Source organism: Mastigoproctus giganteus, chromosome 5 (genome assembly GCF_048544385.1).
Source record: "Mastigoproctus giganteus isolate SK-2022 chromosome 5, ASM4854438v1, whole genome shotgun sequence".
Classification (NCBI taxonomy): Eukaryota; Metazoa; Arthropoda; class Arachnida; order Uropygi; family Thelyphonidae; genus Mastigoproctus; species Mastigoproctus giganteus.
Window position 1 is genome coordinate 41,934,070 of NC_143579.1, and position 20,448 is coordinate 41,954,517.

At 38.6% G+C, this 20,448-nt stretch overlaps 1 protein-coding gene across 1 annotated transcript in view; it reads right to left on the minus strand.

Annotated features, from left to right (window-relative positions):
• LOC150085326 (uncharacterized) overlaps positions 1 to 20,448 on the minus strand; it is a 178,906-nt gene that overhangs the window by 96,450 nt on the left and 62,008 nt on the right. Inside the window, exons 4-5 of the mRNA XM_090374527.1 lie at positions 12,817 to 12,940; positions 3,707 to 3,869 (exon numbers count right to left, since the gene is read on the minus strand). Of these exons, the coding sequence (XP_090230653.1) occupies positions 3,707 to 3,869; positions 12,817 to 12,940 (287 nt within the window). The remainder of the gene's footprint in view (positions 1 to 3,706; positions 3,870 to 12,816; positions 12,941 to 20,448) is intronic.

Consider the following 20,448-nt stretch of genomic DNA (forward strand, 5'->3'; position numbering starts at 1 on the left):
TGGTTCTGTTAAGGGGAAGTCTTGCCTGACCAATTTGATTGGATACTATGATGCAGTCACAACTGGATGCAGGGAATAACTTTGATATTATATACTTGGATCTTAGAAAGGCTTTTGATACTGTTGCACATTGAAGACTACTGCACAAATTGGAGCAGTGTGGCATTGGAGGCAAATTGCTGCTATGGATAAAGGGGTGGTTGAGGGGGAGAAGACAGAGAGTGGTAATCAATGGACACTGCTCAGTGTGGACTAATGTTATTAGTGGAGTCCCTCAGGGTTCAGTGTTGTGTCAATTATTGTTTTCTGTATTTATAAATGATACTGATGATGGTATATCAAGCTTAATGTCCAAGTTTGCAGACAATATGAAGGTTGTCAGGGTTGTCAAGGACACTACTGACACTATGCTGCTGCAACAGGATCTGGAAAGGTTGAGCAGATGGGCTGAGAGGTGGCAAATGAAGTTTAACATTGACAAATGTAAAGTACTACATATGGAAAACAGCAACCCCAGAGCAACGTATCAACTCTGTGGTACTACACTGACAGTGGTAGAGAATGAAAGGGACCTGGGGGTGGTTGTGCAGGCAGATATGAAGTTCTCTGAGCAGTGCAGACGGGCTGCAAGAATAGCTCATGGTGTATTGTCAATGATATATAGGAATTTTTCTAGCAGGGATAAGGAGGTGATTATTCCCTTGTAGAAGGCAATGGTCAGGCCACACCTAGAGTACTGTATACAGGTCTGGAGGCCTCATTTCAAGAAGGATGTAGAGCTGCTGGAACAAGTACAGAGAAGGGCAACAAGATTAGTGAATGGAACAAAGGGATGCTCTTATGAAGAAAGGCTTAAGTTTTGCAAATTACAGTGTCTAGAGACTAGGCACCAGCGAGGTGATCTGATAGAGGTGTATAAAGCCTTAAATGGTTTGAGCATGCTCAATGCTGATGGGATTCTTCCTCTTGCTCAGAATATCACCTGAGAGGGCATAAATTCAAAGTGAGGAAAGGCAGATGTAGGATAGATGTGCGGAAATTTGCCTTTAGCCAGTGGGTGGTTGGTTGATGGAACAGACTTCCATCCCTTGTTGTGGAAGTTGATAACCTAAATAAGTTTAAGGCTCGGCTGGACAGGTACGGTATTTCGAACAAACAGAGGGATGAAGTGGAAGCGGTTTTTTTTTTTTTTGGCTGATGCTGCATAGTAGAGGCATTTTATTCAAGAAAGCTTGCTTTCTTGCATCAAATGCCTTTACTAACGCTAATGTTTCACCACTTCAAGCCTCCAATAAGCAAAGTGGTGGTATTGCACCGGTTGATGAGAGTCATCTACCATCTAGTACTTCATGGTAACACAGAGGGGCGGCATTCCTCAATGTGGTGTGGGCACCACACCTCGACCCCTGCTTACATTGGTTCACGCCTGGGTGGTCACCCACAGTGTGCTTGTGGGTTATACCCATGATTACTAACAGCCCCACCATTGTGAAGGTGCAAGCAGAGGATATGGCTGTCCGGAGTTCGCCGAAATTGGGTCCACTTGACTTGTGTGTCACCCGAATATCAGTTTCATCAGCGTTTCAGACTCTCAGGTAGCAAGTACAGCTTGTCTGGCATATCTGCGAGAATGTCTGTGACAACCTCAAGGACCAATAAATACCTGGTGAATCTTAGCATGTGTTAGTCATCCCTAGGCATATTCAATGAAAAAGTTTGGAGAAACTTAAGTGTTTAGTCTTGGCATTTCTAAGACTTAATTATATTGAAAAAAGTTCCTCCAAAAGAAGCTTCCATCTTATGGTCTGCTTTCTGATTTTTGAAACTGGGCACAGTTTTCTCTCTAAACTTTCACTTTGGATAACAGTTGACATCTAACTTCTCAACCAACGCTGGTGTTCTCTTCTTTGTGTGACTGGTAATCCTATCCATAGTTTTGCTTATGCGGTACTCCATTCCTTCCACATTCTAGTTCAATAAACTCTGCCCTGCACAAACAGGTATAACTTCCTGAATTCTTAAGAAAACTCAGTTTTTCAATCCTTCTATAGGGTCTTCCTGACAGTATAGAGGTTGCATCATGTGTCACTCATTTTGAGAGATCTAAACTTGAATCTGAACTTGAGACTGGAGTAATTCTTAAAGTCCTCTTCAAATATGGCTGCAGTTAGCTGATCTTAGGGAGAGGGAGTATAGTTTTTCCCTCTAAGTTATTCCAGATGTTTCACCCTGAACTGTATGCAAATGGACCTGAACAACCATTTCTGCAGAAATACACAACTAGAGAAATATGGCCTACAATGCTGTAAAACCAATAACAATATGTATAGCAGCCTTTTATGTGAAACAGTTTCAAAAGCTTTCCTGAAATCCAAGTATATGATATTGAAATTACTTTTTGCATCCAGTTCCTTTGATATTGCATCATTGCTAATATTCACCATCACCAATCATTTTGCAATTGGAACCTTTCACCTATTCTCCATGCACATTAGATGTTTCACTTCCCCATGTTGGAGAATGTGCATGCATTTGAATTCATACCAATAATAAGGTCTTTTCTTTCCAACACTGTACTAAATTTTTCTATATGTTCCAGATAGGGATGCAAATCATCACATAACAGGGAGTAAAGGCTAACCAAGTATACCAAAATTCCCTATTATTTCTACAGAGCACTGCAACAAAAACATGACATTCTTATTTCTTAATACTTACAACAGCAACTGTCAGGTTGCTGTTGTAAGTATTAAGTGCAAGTGCAAACCATGCTGCACTTCTCTACTTATCAAAGGATACACTTGGCCTCATTTTTATAGATGTACAGCCCTGCACTAGGAGAGTGCCATAATTGTGTTCTTCCCTTTGTCTATCCAGTTGTACATTATGTTTTCTGACCATTAAACTATAATATTTTAAATTCTTGTTTTATAGTTTTTGTCTCAATATCTCATTACCTGTCCTCATTTTAAGTACCTTGTAATTCCTCTTAAATTCCAGACATTCTTCACTAAAAACAAAATGGTCTTTCATCTGTCCTTCATGCACATTAAATGTTCCACTTTCCCAAGTCAGAGAATTTACAATGGAATCCATACCAATAACAAGATCTTTTCCCTACAGAACTGTACTAACTCACAAATTCATTATAACTTTTTATCCCATTTTCTCAGCTCTTATTACAGCAGATTTTCACTATACTTAATTTGTCATTAATTGCACTGAAACCCAGAGTCACCATTGAGGTAGTTTTCACTTTTTTCAACAGATTTCTTAAATTTCAAATAGATAAATGAAAGGGAAAAAACAAACTTTCTTTGAAAGTATCATCACAGCAGACTGAGTAGTGGTTCTAGAACATAGAAATGCTAAAAAATGGGTGAGGGTGGGGACTTCCTGATAAATATAAATACTGGCCAGGTGATTCTATTAAGCATCACCTGACCAGTATTTATATTTACTAATATTACAGGACTGTATTATTATTATTACTAGCCATATAGTGCAAGGAAGACTTAATTTCCGAGTTACCCTGAGAGAGAGAGAGTAAAAGGGAATCATCAATAAAGAGAAGAATGATGATATCCAGCTCAGGACCCTGGGTGTGCCAAGCCCATACTCACCAGGTGTGAGCCCCCTGGGGATAAACATATTTATATTTTGTTAAGCCTTTGACTCTTTATACCTTGTAGAAACTAATAAATACCTGAATGACATCATCACGATGACTAATTTCTCTTTTCAGCTTAATTGCAGCTTCTGCTTTGAAAGTTGCAAGTCGAGAAGTGGCTGTTTTTAACTGAACCTTCAAATCATCTGACTGCTTCAGCAGATTCTCCATCTGTCTCTGACAGTTAAGAGTCTTGGCACTAAGTTTTTAAATATTTATCATATTAAAAAAAAGTCAATATTAAAAAAACTTGGCACATGATTGAAAATATGAAATGCAATTAAGTAAAAGTAATAATTGTGTAAAATGAAACATTCAGAAAAGCACTAAAAAAATTATGTTACTCATAAATAAAAACCTACCTAATAAACACTAGCTGTTTAATGAAATGAGTTTTACATTACACAAAAATAAGTGATAAGATATATAGAAACTGAACAAGTAATAGTGTAATAATAAATCATATTCATAAGTACTAGGTGTATTTGTGCTAGACTTTTCTTACTACTAGCTTAATCAGTGGAGTACCAACCAAAGGATTTGTTGATTGTACAAGGCTACAGGAAAATCATGGGTATTGCAGATAACCAGTTCAGTTCACGAGGAAGTCACAAGGCTCCTGCACAACTAGGGTTGACTTTTCTTTTTCTTTGCTGTCAACCTTACAGACACGAGGAAGAATTTTCTCTTGGAAAGTGACATCACTGATAGCAGAGTTTTTAAGGCAGAGATGCTGGAGAGATAACATTACTACTCTGATACAGGTTGTAACTGTTCATCTCTTTTGATCTGATAGGTAGGATGAGACACCTAGAAGTAAAGTTTGCCACAGAGCAGATCTGTGAATTGGAAGTTTCCATAGGTGATGAACAGAAGTTATTGTTGTGGTTGAACTGGGGCACTTCATCAGTCACAATGATTGCTTTTCCTCATCACATGCTGGAAACTTTCAGCTGCTGGTGGTCCATACTACACAGAATGATCCTTCAATTCACCTATCATGAGTGAAACAGATAAGCACCTACGTTGAAGATGCAACATATCTTCCTGGTATTCTATATAAATTCTGCCTTTAATGATGTCAATTCCCATGAGATACCACTCACCTGAAAATCTAATATGTTGTTGGCAAAGAGAAAATGTCAACCCTAGTTTCCTAGGAGCTTCTGATGACCTCTTTGGGAGTACAAACTGATTGTCTGCAATGTCTTTGTTCTTTCCATATCCTTATATGAGCAACAGATGCTTTGGTTAGTATTCCATTGACAAAGTTAAGACTAGCAGACATGCATCTGGTACTTTTACAAAATTAATGTCAATTAATATCGTATGTAGCAAAGTGTGTCGAATAATTGCATTTTATTTTGTATGAGCCAAATCAATCATTTCTAATATATAATATTCTGAGAGTTATCTAGATAAAAGCCACTCACCTCATAACAAGAAGGGCAAATTAAAAATAAACAGAAACAAAAAATAATCTCTCTCTCTCTCTCATGCATGTACAAGAATGATTATAATTTTTTTTTTCACAACACTTTATTAATCATCCATATTTTGATGGTCATTTTCAAAGTAGTCCCCATTCGATAAAATACACTTACTCCAACGTTCTGTCATTCTTCAAAAACAGTGGAAGTCTTTTTTCAACATGCATTTGAGAATTTCTTCTGATGTCTTTGCAACTTCATGACTGAAACATTTTCCTTGCAGCTCCTTCTTTAATTTTGGAAATTTTTTTTTTTTTTGGAAATAAAATAAAATGCAGGGGGCAAGGTCAGGTCTATAGGGCAGATGAGAAACATATATGACATTAATGCTGGCTAAGTTGTTGATGACAGTATCAGCGAAGTGAAGTCTTGCACTGCCATGATGCAGCATTCACCCACCTGCGTGCCGTACAGATTGTAACAGATTGTGAAGTGGCATATTTACAATCTGCAGTACAGATTGTAAATATGCCACTCCTCAGCCCATATGACTCTTATGGAACCTTACTACAGTTCTGTAGTAAGGTTCCATAAGAGTCATATGATGTGGCACATGCTGGTAAACCATTCCTTGAATGCCAAAAAGAAAACAAAATGACCATAACCTTCCTTTTTTTGGTGTTGGCGATGATGTATACTTTGAAACAGAACTTTGTTACTTACTCTCTGGGTCAAAATGATGAATCCATGTCTCGTCCACCTTTATCGTCTTCTGCAGAACCACACCATTTTCAGAAACCATCTGTTGCAGCTCCCAACAAACATTCATGCGAACTTGCTGTTGCTCGGGTGTGAGTAGTCTTGAAACCCAGCATGAACAAACATGTGTCATATGTGAATGGTCATGAGAATACCGTGCATGCTTCCTATTGATATTCTCAACATATCAGCCGGTTGCCTTACTGTTATACAATGATCTTTTCTCACAGTTACAGAAGCAGAGTTTATGGTTTCTGTAGTGACAGCAGTGGTTGGAGCTCGAGGACCATCAATTTTTGTGATTGAACTGCACCCATCTTTAAACATTCTAAACCACCTGAAAGCTGTGTTTTTTGTAAGCAAAGATTCACCATAAGCCTCTTTTAACATTTCATATGCTTCAGCTGATGTTTTCTTGAAACAGAAACAAAATTTGAGAGCAGCATACAGTTCCTTGAATTTCATGTTCATTGTTATATAGGTGAAACTGAACAGGCATAAACTTTACTGAGTACCAAGGTCACACTGTGTGCACAAGTCAACTGCACAGTTGCTATGTGATGCAGCTTGGTTTGGTCTTAAATTCTGCAGCTCAGCTACAAATAACAAGCAGTACGGTTGTTGATGAAAAATTATCATTCTTTACTGAACAGCTCTCGTACATACACACAGACATACAATTTCATCTCTACTGTAAGTATTCTCATCTTGAAGTATGAGCGTAAGACAGTCCTTATAAAATTTATCTTGAAAACTCTCCCTTTATGAAGCGTTGATAACAAAGTTTGCAAGTAGTGGTTGGATTGTGGAGATTCAAGAGATAAATACCCTGTGATGAGAAAAAAGCACTGAAGCAAATATGAATATAAGTTATTTTACCTATTAAATACCTTAAAGTTTTTTATACTCTTATGCCTTTTACTTTGTACATATTAATACATATAAGGTGAAGCCCTTTAATGGCTGGAGGTGCACTTACTTATAAGAAATTACTGGTGGATTTCTAACCTAAATCCAAGTAAAAATGGAGCTAGAAAAAAAAAGAAACGTCTAGGAAAAAAAAAAAAGACAACCTGATTTTACTGACAACAGATATACAGCACTGTGTTACTCTTGTTTGCAACCCTTCCTTTTTATTACATTTGTTAATAATTTAGAAATGACACTAAAGATATCAGAATCTCACTCATTAGCATTAGTAGAGGCATATGATGCAAGAAAGCAAGCTTATGCAGCATCAGCCAAAAAAAAAAAAAGAAACCTCCCATTTCACCCCTCCGTTCGTTCCAAATACCTGTCCAGCTCAGCCTTAAATTTATTTAGGCAATCAACTTCCACAACAAAAGATGGAAGTCTGTTCCACCAATCAACTACCCGCTGGCTAAAGGCAAATTTCCGCACATCTATTCTACAACTATCTTTCCTCAATTTGAAACTGGGACCCCTCAGGTTCTTAGTCTGAGCAAGAGGAAGAATCCTATCAGCATTCAGCTGGCTCAACCCATTCAAGCCCTTATACACCTCAATCACATCCCTTGCAGGTGCCTACTCTCCAGGTGCTGCAATTTGCAGAACTTAAGCCTCTCTTGGTAAGAGCATCCCTTTGTTACCCTCACCAATCTTGTTGCCCTTCTTTGTACTCATTCGAGCAACTCAACATTCTTCCTAAAATGAGGCCTCACCTAGAGTACACAATACTCTAGGTGAGGCATGACCATTGCCTTGTATAACAGGATAATCAACTCCCTGCACCTGCTAGCAAAATTCCTATATATCATTGACAGACATCCATGACCTGCCCTGGCAGCCCATCTGCACTGCTCAGCAAACTTCATATTTGACTGCACAACTATCCCCAGGTCTTTTTCACTTTCCACTTCCCTGAGTGTAGAAACACACAGTTGGTACGTTTCTCTTCAGTTATTGCTAACCATATACAGTACTTTGCATTTGTCAAAGTTAAACTTCAGTTTCCACTTCTCAGCCCATTTTCCCAACTTATCCAGATCCAGTGGTGGTAGATGACTCTCATCAACCGGTGCAATACCACAACTTTGCATATTGGGGGCCTGAAGTGGTGAAACCCACGCTTAGACTCTAGAGTAAAGTTTCCGGCATCCCCCTCCCCCCATACTTCTCCTTCAACCATGCACAGTACTAAATACTATAGGTTTTGATACCTTTCGTGTTTGTGGATTTCATAAAAAAAAAAAAAAAAAGTTGGCGTAGCATACTGTCGTTGACAACCCTGCCAATCTTTGTATCATCTGCAAACTTGGACATTAAACCTGATATAACTTCATCAATATCACTGATAAACACTGAAAACAACAATGAGCCCAACACCGAACTCTGGGGAACTCCGCTAATAACATTTCTCCATGAAGAGCAATGTCCATTGATTACTTCTCTCTCTCTCTCTCTCTCTCTGTCATATCCCGCTCAACCATCCCTTTATCCACTGTAGCAACTTACCCTTAATGCCACACCTCTCCAATTTGTACGGCAGTCTTCTATGTGCAACAGTATCAAAAGCTTTCCTGAAATCCAAGTATATAATATCAAAATTATTTTTGGCATTCAGTTCCTTTGTGACCACATCAGAGTATCCAATCAAGTTGGTCAGACAAGACCTCCCTTATATTATATTGCCATTTGGTATTTGACTTCTACTGGCAGGGTCTGGTGCCTTAACCACTTGCCCAACCTGGCAACCCATGCACAACAACAAACCCATGCTGTGTCTTAACTATTACTGCAGTCTTGTCTAGATGATCCTGCAATGCTTCTTTAAGCAATGATTCACATATGCTGTTTATACAGTGTGTATGAAGTAAAAGTAACAGCAAGTGACTTATTACACATATTTGCAGAATTCAAAAGTTAAAGCAAAAACTTTAAAATATACTGAAGTGCTCAATAACCCCAGAATAGCATACCAATTTAGTGGTAATGCTCAATGGTCGTGGAGGACAAAAGAAACTAGGAAGTAATTGTACAGTCTGATATGAAGTTCTTTTTTTTTTAAGTTGTTGGCGCATCGGCTTCTGTGGCCATAATGCACCTCCCATGGTTTTTGCACTACTCGGATTCAAGCCCGAGGCGGGATTCGAACCCGCGACCTTTGGGTTGCCAGGCAGGCACTTTACCCACCCAGCTAGCCCGGTCGGCATATGAAGTTCTCCGAGCAGTGAAATTCTGTCAATGATATATGGAAACTATGCCAACAGGGACAAGGATGTGATTATACCCTTGTACAGGGCAATGGTTAGGCCACATTTTGAGTACTGCATATAGGTTTGGAATCCTAATTTTAAAACAGATATCTCTTGGAACGGGTGTAGAGAAAAGTAACCAGATTAGTCAAGAGGGCAAAGGGGTACTCTTGCCACTGTTTTGATATCTAGAGTAATGTATGCCTCCTGTATCTGGTTTAGGCACGCTGCTCTTCTCATCATCCAGGCATGGTTGGCAATCACCCAATCATTTTTTCTACTGGAAATGTTTAAATGCACAGAATAGTATCTATTCCTGCATTACATGTTTTAGCAGGAACTTCACTTCTTGACCCTCACCTAATATTTGAAGGAATTAATTATCATACACGAAAAGGTATACAGGTCGACCATCACTAATCTGGCAGCGTTGGGACCTGTGGGGCGCAGATTAGTGAGTTTGCCGGATCACCAGTGGTTATTTTAGCACATACAGTTTTCCCAATAGTTAACCACCTCCCAGCTTTGACACGTTGACTACCAAACTAGTTTAAGAAAAAATTCCCCAGGGGCCAAAAATATTTAGCAAATAATTTGATTAGTAATTCTAAAATAAATATTGTAATGTCAGTGTTCTCGTTTTTTTCACTTAAAATATACATATATATATATAAAAAAAAGATTTTTTTTTATGTTGCATATATGTGGCTGACGTGGCCCATTAGGTTACTTTATTTCTTGAGAAGCCATGTCAGCCATATACATGTGACGCTATTACGACATACATATGAAGGTCGTTTGTGGTTAGTTTATTGCACGTGCGGCGAGCGCTGCAATAAAACTAATTGCGATAAAATAAACTCTCAAATGTCGCAATAAGTTTGTCAGTATTGTTAGAGATTTTGTGAAAACATGTTTGTTAGCATGCTGTATTATCCATCATATTGTGTTGTGTTTTTCTGCAAGTTTGTACTAGTGTGTAGTAAAAAAAAAAAAAAAATCTAAAAGGAATGGCTAAAAGAAAATTACTAAAATAAGAGAAACTGAGAGAAATTGCTGGAATTTACAACTAAGCAGAGTTAAACTTCTCGCAGGACACACTGCTGTCAAGTTTTTTCAGTTCAACTTTATCTGTTATGGACAAGTACGGTTTTTGCGCTTTACACCAAGAGAGGCACTTCCTTTATGCATTGGAACCATGGCTGAGACTAAATGTGAGAAGGTTATAGTAATAATAAATGCAGAAAAACAAGTGGGAATGGCTTGCCAGTGTTTACGAGTTTGCGCCGACAGCTGATGCTACAACCAATGCCACCAAAACAGTAGCTGCAGGTTGGTGTGCCGACCTGGGAAATTTGAAATTACGTTAGCAAAAATTATGTCTGAATTAGTGGTGGAACCGGATTACCAGTGGCTGGATTAGTGATGGTCGACCTGTAGTATTAAATGTTTCAGATATTTCATTGGATGTTGCTGCTAATCCTAAAAAGGTGGTCAGTCTCTTCTAAAGGATCTACAACCAAATCTCTCATCCCTAACATTATTTACTTTTTCCAGGAATACACAAAAGTGGTTTTTACCCTGGATTTTACTAGTCTTACCTTTTCACAGGCCATAGTTCACTAAATGATATGAAGTTTTCTGAGCAGTGCAGACAAGCTTCCAGAGCAGGTGATGGGGTTTTGTCAATGATATACAGGAATTTTGCTAGCAAGGATAAGTACTCAAGGTGTGGCCAGGCCACACCTTGACGAGTTATTCAGCGAGGGGAATGCCAGAGGTGTATTCAACTCTGGCAGTAAGCTAGATAATCTTGTAATAACTGAGAGTAAGGTGGAGGAGAAATTGTTGAAGATAAACACAAGAAAGGCACCTGGGGTGGATGGGATCTATTCAGTTATATTAAAGGAGGCAGCAAAGGAAATAAGCAAACCCTTAGCCATAATTATGAGAGCTTCCTTGGACTCAGGGAGGTACCCACAGACTGGAGATGTGCAAATGTGACCCCAATTCACAAAGGAGGATCAAAGGCTTACACAAGTAATTATAGACCTGCAAGTTTAAGTTCTGTTCCAGGAAAATTAATGGAGGCACTGGTTAAAGAAGCACTGCAGGATCATCTAGACAAGGCTTCAGTTATAGCTCGGACACAGCATGGTTTTGTTAAGGGGAAGTCTTGCCTGACCAATTTGATTGGATACTATGATGCAGTCACAAAAGAACTAGATGCACGGAATAACTTTGATATTATATACTTGAATCTTAGAAAGGCTTTTGATACTGTTGCACATTATTATTATTAGCCATATGGAGCAAGGAAGCCTGGGGCTTATGCTGCACCGGCCAAAAAAGAAATTTCCCTATTACCCTGTGAGAGAGAGAGAGAGAGAGAGAGAGAGAGAGAGAGAGAGAGAGAGAGAGAGAGAGAGAGAGAGAGAGAGAGAGAGAGAGAGAGAGAGAGATAGAAAGGAATCACCAAGAAAGGGAAGAATGACATGGAAGACTGCTGCACAAATTGGAGCAGTGTGGCATTGGAGGCAAATTGCTGCTATGGATAAAGGGGTGGTTGAGGGCGAGAAGACAGAGAGTGGTAATCAATGGACACTGCTCATAGTGGACTAATGTTATTAGTAGAGTCCCTCAGGGTTCAGTGTTGGGTCCATTATTGTTTTCTGTATTTATAAATAATATTGATGATGGTATATCAAGCTTAATGTCAAAGTTTGCAGATGATACAAAGGTTGGCAGGGTTGTTAAGGACACTACTGACACTATGCTGCTGCAACAGGATCTGGAAAGGTTGAGCAGATGGGCTGAGAGGTGGAAAATGTAAAGTACTACATATGGGAAACAGCAACCCCAGAGCAACGTATCAACTCTGTGGTACTACACTGACAGTGGTAGAGAATGAAAAGGACCTGGGATTAATTGTCCAGGCAGATATGAAACTCTCTGAGCAGTGCAGATGGGCTGCAAGAGTAGCTCATGGTGTCTTATCAATGATATACAGGAATTTTTCTAGCAGGGATAAGGTGATTATTCCCTTGTATAAGGCAATGGTCAGGCCACACCTTGAGTACTGCATACAGGTCTGGAGGCCTCATTTCAAGAAGGATGTAGAGCTGCTGGAACGAGTACAGAGAAGGGCAACAAGATTAGTGAATGGAACAAAGGGTTGTCTTACGAAGAAAGGCTTAAGTTTTGCAAATTACAGTGTCAGGAGACTAGGCACCGGCGAGGTGATCTGATAGGGGTGTATAAAGCCTTGAATGGTTTGAGCATGCTCAATGCTGATGGGATTCTGCCTCCTGCTCAGAATAATCACCTGAGAGGGCATAAATTCAAATTGAGGAAAGACAGATGTAGGATAGATGTGTAGAAATTTTCCTTTAGCTAGTGGGTAGTTGGTTGGTGGAACAGACTTCCATCCCTTGTTGTGGAAGTTGATAGCCTAAATAAATTTAAGGCTCAGCTGGACAGGTATTTCGAACGAACGGAGGAGTGAAGTGGAAGTTTTTTTTTTTTTTTTTTGGCTAATGCTGCATAAGCTTGCTTTCTTGCATCATATGCCTCTATTAATGCTAATGCTAACTCCAAAAGAAACCTATCAGAAATGCCTCTAGTGGTTGCAGAAGCATTAGAATCCTTGTATACAGTGTCAAGACTACTTTGAAAGAGATCTACTCGAATAGATGGTAATGAGCTTATTTTCTCATTTGTAATCTCAAGCTTAAATACTAACCTTAAATCTTCTATGGCAGTCTGCAATGTTCTACATCTTAGACATCCATCAGTTTGCTGTCCTTTATCTAACGTTCTTCGCTTTCTGTAACGTATTTTCATTTCTTCAATCTTCTTCTGTAAAACTACAAATAAAATTGTATAAATAGATTGTGTTAAAGTGTTTGTATATCATGAAGTATTAGATCATATACATTTTGTGTATTGTTTCTATAAATTTCACAACTCATTTGTTTGTTTTGTGGGAGGTGAAAAATCACTTGCCCAGTGGTGAGAAACCTTACAATTAAAAAAATCCTTTGGTCTTCAATGGGGATTCCAATCCACAGCTTTCCACGAATCAGGCAAAGCTGTTACTGACTAAACCATTGATACTTATAAAAAAAATTAAACATCTAACCAGAATGTATATGTTTTCATCTTCCATAAAAAAAAAAAAAAAAAAAAAAAGGGTGAAGGCTTCATATTTGTATTTTATAAAGTACTGATGAAACACTTTTTTTTTTTTTTTTTTTTTTACAGATCAAATATTATAATTTTCATAATGAACAGGTGGGCAATTGACAGAAATCTCTTCTTGCTGAACTTTTCTTCAAGAACAAGTACCCCATTATTGCAGTTTAAAGAGAATACTATTGAAAACTTAAGTGTTAACGGTGGCCCTGATCATGTCATCTGTGCAGGTGTGATAAAAACCTGTCATCAGAAAACCAGTCTAGAAACGCACATGGATTGCACATAAGGTGATGCATGATAATCTTCTAAGAAGTCCACCAAAATTGATCAAAATAAAACTGACCAAATGACATTCTATAGAATGTCATTTGGTCAGTATGGAAACTCAAGTGCTACGCAGAATTCATTTTACTTGATATTTCGCATGTTGTTTACAAATGAAATTTGCTAACAAACTGAACAGTACTTCGAATTGATCTTTAGAGATGGAAGACCTTTCACAGTGAGATAAACTGTGGGAGAGGCTGAGCAATACAAAATTGAAGAGACTGAAATCATGATTGTTTATTAGAAAAATTTTTGTGCCTAAAGGCAATAGCATATACACTGTGGGTCTACATCAATTTGTTACAAGACAATTCATTGAACAACAGTTTGGTGCATTACAATTCACTGTATGTAACAATTCGATGCATGACAGTTTGGTATAAAAGACAATATGATGTGTGACAATTTAGTGAAAAAATTGGTGGCTACAAGATTTTGGTGAGTATGACAATCTGGTGTATTACACAAAGATCAGAAATTAACAAAACCAGTGAGGTAAAATGTCTAGGAAACAAGAGAGATTTTGGCAACTTAGACAGTAAGAATGTAGAAATTTATGAAAAATAATAAATTTTTTATCCATTTATTTGGTATACAAGGATTCATGCTTCTCACAGGCAGGCTGGAAAGTGAGTACTTGCCTAATTCAGCATGACTCCATTTTATAAAGTACCACCTTTAATCCAGATAAGATTATTGATTATTATTTTTTTATCATAGGTGACTGACTCCAATTCTGACCTCTACACAATCTCTAGGAAAGCTTACCTACCTATCCTTAACCCATTCATGGTATTAGCATACTACTAACTTCTTTCAATAAAAAGTATAGTACAGGTTACAAACTGAACGTCAGAATATATGCATTATCCAGCCAGCATCCATTAATGATATCTACTTTTGGTCTCTGGAACAACTTCCCCCCACCCCATGTATATTTCCTAAAAATTTAAACATACAGAAGTGAAAGTAAAGTGCAAACAAGGTTCTCTTGAATCCCAATCTTTAACCAGTCCATGGCACTTTTTTTAATAGGATTTCTTTTAAAAAAAGTAGAATGTGCATTAAAAAACAAAGATGGATAGTACATTACACCAAAAATATAAAATATCAAGAACGATATTGTAATCGCTAAATTTACCATTTTCAGCATAGCATGTTAAAAGTTTGCATTTTCTGTCTTGCTCTGCCATAAACTGAATTCTCACAAAGAATTCCCTGAATTATCATACTCACCAAATTTTCATAGACACCAATTATTTTTCATCAAATTGTCTCATATGCCAAACTGTCATGTACCAAATTATTGCAAATACCAAACTGTCATGCACTGAATTGTTGTACACCAAACTGTTGTACGATGAATTTACATGATCCTATACACTATAATTAGCATTAGTAGAAGCATTTGAGGCAAGAAAGCAAGCTTATGCAGCATCAGCCAAAAAAAAAAAAAAAAAACCACTTCCATTTCACCCCTCTGTTCGTTCAAAATACCTGTCCAGCTGAGCCTTAAAACTTATTTAGGCTATCAACTTCCACGACAAGGGATGGAAGTCTGTTCCACCAACCAACCACTCGCTGGCTAAAGGCAAATTTCCGCAGGTCTATCCTACATCTGTCTTTCCTCAATTTGAATTGATGCCCTCTCAGGTGATTATTCTGAGCGAGAGGAAGAATCCCATCAGCATTGAACATGCTCAAACCATTCAATGCTTTATACACCTCTATCAGATCACCTCGCTGGTGCCTAGTCTCCAGACACTGTAATTTGCAAAACTTAAGCCTTTCTTCGTAAGAGCACCCCTTTGTTCCATTCACTAATCTTGTTGCCCTTCTCTGTACTCGTTCCAGCAGCTCTACATCCTTCTTGAAATGAGGCCTCCAGACCTGCATACAGTACTCTAGGTGTAGCCTGACCATTGCCTTATACAAGGGAATAATCACCTCCTTATCCCTGCTAGAAAAATTCCTATATATCATTGACAATACACCATGAGCTACTCTTGCAGCCCGTCTGCACTGCTCAGAGAACTTCATATCTGCCTGTACAACCACCCCCAGGTCCCTTTCATTCTCTACCACTGTCAGTGTAGTACCACAGAGTTGATACATTGCTCTGAGGTTGCTGTTTCCCATGTGTACTACTTTACATTTGTCAATGTTAAACTTCATTTGCCACCACTCAGCCCATCTGCTCAACCTTTCCAGATCCTGTTGCAGCAGCATAGTGTCAGTAGTGTCCTTGACGACCCTGCCTACCTTTGTATCGTCTGCAAACTTCGACATTAAGCTTGATATACCATCATCAATATCATTTATGAATACAGAAAACAATAATGGACCCAACACTGAGCCCTTGAGGGACTGCACTAATAACATTAGTCCACGACGAGCAGTGTCCATTGATTACCACTCTCTGTCTTCTCACCCTCAGCCACCCCTTTATCCACAGCAGCAATTTGCCTCCAATGTCACACTGCTCCAATTTGTGCAGCAGTCTTCCATGTGCAACAGTATCAAAGCCTTTCTAAGATCCAAGTATATAATATCAAAGTTATTCCCTGCATCCAGTTCCTTTGTGACTGCATCATAGTATCCAATCAAATTGGTCAGGCAAGACTTCCCCTTAACAAAACCATGCTGTGTCCGAGCTATAACTGAAGTCTTGTCTAAATGATCCTGCAGTGCTTCTTTAACTAGTGCCTCCATTAATTTTCCTGGAACAGAAGTTAAACTCACAGGTCTATAATTGCTTGTGTCAGCCTTTGATCCTCCTTTGTGAATTAGGGTCACATTTATACATCTCCAGTCTGTGGGTACCTCCCCTGAGTCCAAGGAAGCTCTCATAATTATGGCTAAGGGTTTGCTTACTTCTTCTGCTGCCTCCTTTAATATAACTGGATAGATCCCATCCACCCCGGGTGCCTTTCTTGTGTTTATCTTGAACAATTTCTCCTCCACTTTACTCTCAGTTATTACAAGATTCTCTAGCTTACTGCTAGAGTTGAATACACCTCTGGCTTTCCCCTCGCTAAATAACTCCTCATGTGTGAATGTCGATGCAAAATATTCACTTAGTTTGTTAGCTACCTAAGCAGGATCATCAACAGTTGACCCATCGATATCAAGTGGACCAATCTGATTCATCCCCTTCCTTCTAGAGTTTATATAAGTAAAGAACTCTTTGCTGTTTTTCTTTACATTCCTTGCCAAAGATTTCTCATAATCTGCCTTCGCCTGCCTAACCTCCTTTGTAACTTGGTTACAGATCAACTTGTATCTATCATAGGCTTCTGTGTCATGTGTTAATTTATATGTATCCCATGCATGTTTCTTCTCTGCCATATGCCTCATCAGTTCATCTGACATCCATTTAGGCCTAAACCTTGAACAATATTTCTTAGTTGGTATGTAAAGCCTAGTAGCTTGCAAGATAAGTTCTTTGAATGCTTCCCATTTTGAACTTGCTGTTGGTAACATCATCAGTTGGTCGCACTGTATAGAATTTAAATACTGTCTCAGTCCATCGTAGTCGCCTTTACGAAAACAATAACCCTTCCCTTTACCCCTAATGGTAGTTACCTCTTTGAGTAAATCCCACTTCAGCACACTGTGATCACTGCCACCTAGTGGTTCATTTATCTGCAGATTCTTAATGCATGAAGAATCACTGCTGATAATCAAATCAAGAGTATTCCTCCCTCTAGTTGCCTCCTGAACATGCTGATGTAGAAAATAATCATCCAATAAATCCACAAAAGCCTTGCTAGTGTGTGAGTGACCAGCCCCCAAATTCCAGTCAATATTGGGAAATTAAAATCTCCCATTATAAGACTTTCTGATTTACTGGCCCACTCTATTTCCCTGTACAGTTTCTTATTATACTCATCAGAGTCATTAGGCCTATAGCACACTCCTACTCTCAATTTTGATCTCCCAATGCTTATGTCACACCAAACTGACTCGACACTGCACTGTCCAGCAATGTCCACTGGCTTCACTTCCTTGGATTTTATGTATTTCTGAACTAATATCATAACCCCTCCTCCCTTCCTGTCCAGTCTGTCCTTTCTGTAGACGTTGTACTCCCCAAATTTCAGTTCTGCATTTCTTATATCTGTGTGACACCACGTCTCTGATATCCCAACAATATCTGCCTTTGATGTTTTGAACAATACCCGAAATTCATCAAATTTATTTACTAAACTCCTAGCATTGGTGTACACGCAAGTATACATGCACCTATTTCTATTCTTAGCTACCCTAACACAACCCATATGTTTACTTGTACCGCAATGACTCCCAGCAGTCTCTGAAATATCCTGAATCTTGTTTTTCAGGCTTCTGCTCATTCCAATAGAAGCGGTGCAAGAATCTCTTTCACCTCTGCCAGTGGCTACTGTTAATCTATTCATCTTTGTCTCCCCCCAAGCTAGCAGTTTTCCGACCCACTTAACACTGCCTCGATAGCATCAGCAAATATTCTTGCACCCTTTCTATTTAAGTGTATCCCATCCCTGTAGAAGCAATCTCTCCTGTTAACAAGTACAGTCCAGGCTGAAAAAAATTCTACCCCTTGAGCCTTGCACAATCTTTCCAGGGCCGAATTGATCGACAAGGCTCTCATCATATACTCCCTCCTATCGTGTCTGGGCAGAATTGCAGACACTTTCAAATTCAACTCTATTTCACGGCTTTAATCTTGAAGAAAGCAGAGAGAGAGAGGGGGGGGTTAATTATGAGGGCACCACTGAAATTAGGAGGGACCAGTCAGTCTGACTCCAGTAATAGAGAAAATCATGGAGGCAATTATAAAAAGCATAATATAGGAACAAGTAAATAGAAATGGAATTCTGATGGTTACAACACTGTTTTATTAAGGAAAAAACATGTTTAACTAACCTGGTTAACTGTTTTGACACAGTTACTCATCAGTCAGATGTGGCGAATACTTCCAGAAATTGTTTAATTGGATTTTAGTGAATTTGATTCAATGCTTCATGAGAAGTTACGGTACAAGATGGAATATGTTGGATTCATGGGTATAATTCTGAGATGGATTACACGGTGCAAGACATGGGGCAGGAGGTTGTGACTAATGGTTACTCTTTAGACTGTTCCTAACATTATGTGTACAGTCCACTTAGGTTTGGTTCTGGGATCACTGTTGTTTCTAATTTTCTTCACTGATATCAACAAAAGGATAGAGGACACAATGTCAAAATTTGCATGTGTAATGATTGAGAAAGTGGTTAATGATCAGTGCCCCTTCAGAATGAAGGGGCACTGATCATTAAAAATAGTAGAGGAGGAAAGGGATTTGGGAGTTATAATAGTAGTTAATAGTATTAGTAGTAATCGAGGCATGTGATGCAAGAAAGCAAGCTTATTTAGCATTAGCCAAAAAAAAACTTCACACATCCATTTCCTCTAAACGTTTGTCCAGTTCCTCCTTGAATTTATTTAAGCTATCAACTTCCACAACGACAGATGGAAGTTTGTTCCAGCAATCAACTACCCACTGGCTAAAGGCAAATTTCCACACATCTATTCTATTACTGTCTTTCCTCAATTTGAATTTATGCCCCCCTCCGGTTTGTAATCTGAGCAAGAGGAAGAATCCCATCAGAATTGAGCCTTTTCAACCTATTCAAAGCCTAATACACCTTGCAGGAGCTGTATAAGCCCTTGCATCATTACACCTCACAAGAGGTGTTATGATGCAGTTAGACACAAAGTTCCCTAAGCAGTATAGACAGATAGCAAGGAAGACCCACAGTGTCCTACCAATGATTTATTGACTACTTGCTTGCAGAGAAAAGGTCATAATCCAATTATATTAGACAATTATAAGACTGCACCTAAAAAGAGACATTGAGCTTCCTGAAAGAGTCCAAAGACAGAAAACCAACTCAGCGAGATCTGCAAAAGGATGCCTGTATGAGGAAAGACAGAATATGTCTGTCATTCGCTCAGAATATGTCATATCACCAAGACACCTAAGAAGGAACAGTAAAATGAATGAAGGCAAACATTTCACTGTTATAAATGATTCCATTCCTAGAGGCCATAATTATTTTAATATATTTTTTATTTAGTTATTTTATTATTACTGGCCGGTTCAGAAAAAGTTTGTCGCTTCCTGTCACTATGTATCTAATTAAAAAACTAATAATAAATCCTAATTTTTCACTTAAGTGATGAAACTCACTTTGGGAAGTGAGTGGAGATTACCCTCTTAAGATTATTCAAAAGCATATTTTGCTTATGATTCTGTATGCTTCTGTATTATCCCTTAGCCATAATTAAGAAAAAAAATCCTTGGATTCAGGGGAGGTCCTCAAGGACTGCAGATGTGCAAATGTATCCCCAATTCACAAAGGGGGATCGAAGGGTGACACGAGTAATTACAGACCAGTTAGTTTAACTTCTGTTCCGGGAAAAATAATAGAGTCACTGGTTAAAGATGCATTGCAGGATCATCTACACAAGACAGCAGCAATAATTCAGATACAGCATGGGTTTGTTAAGGGGAAGTCTTGTCTGACCAATTTGATTGAATACCATGGAGCAATAACAAAGGAACTGGATGCAAAAAATTCTGATATTATATACTTGGATTTCAGTAAAGCTTTTGATACTGTTGCACATGGAAGACTGGTGTACAAATTGGAGCAGTATGGCATTAAGGATAAGTTGCTGCTATGGATAAAAGGATAAAAGGGATGGTCGGGTGGAAGGAGACAGTGGTAATCAGTGGACACTGCTCTTCAGGGACTAATGTTATCAGTAGAGTCCCCCAGCATTTGATGTTGGGCTCGCTGTTTTCTACATTAATCAATGATAT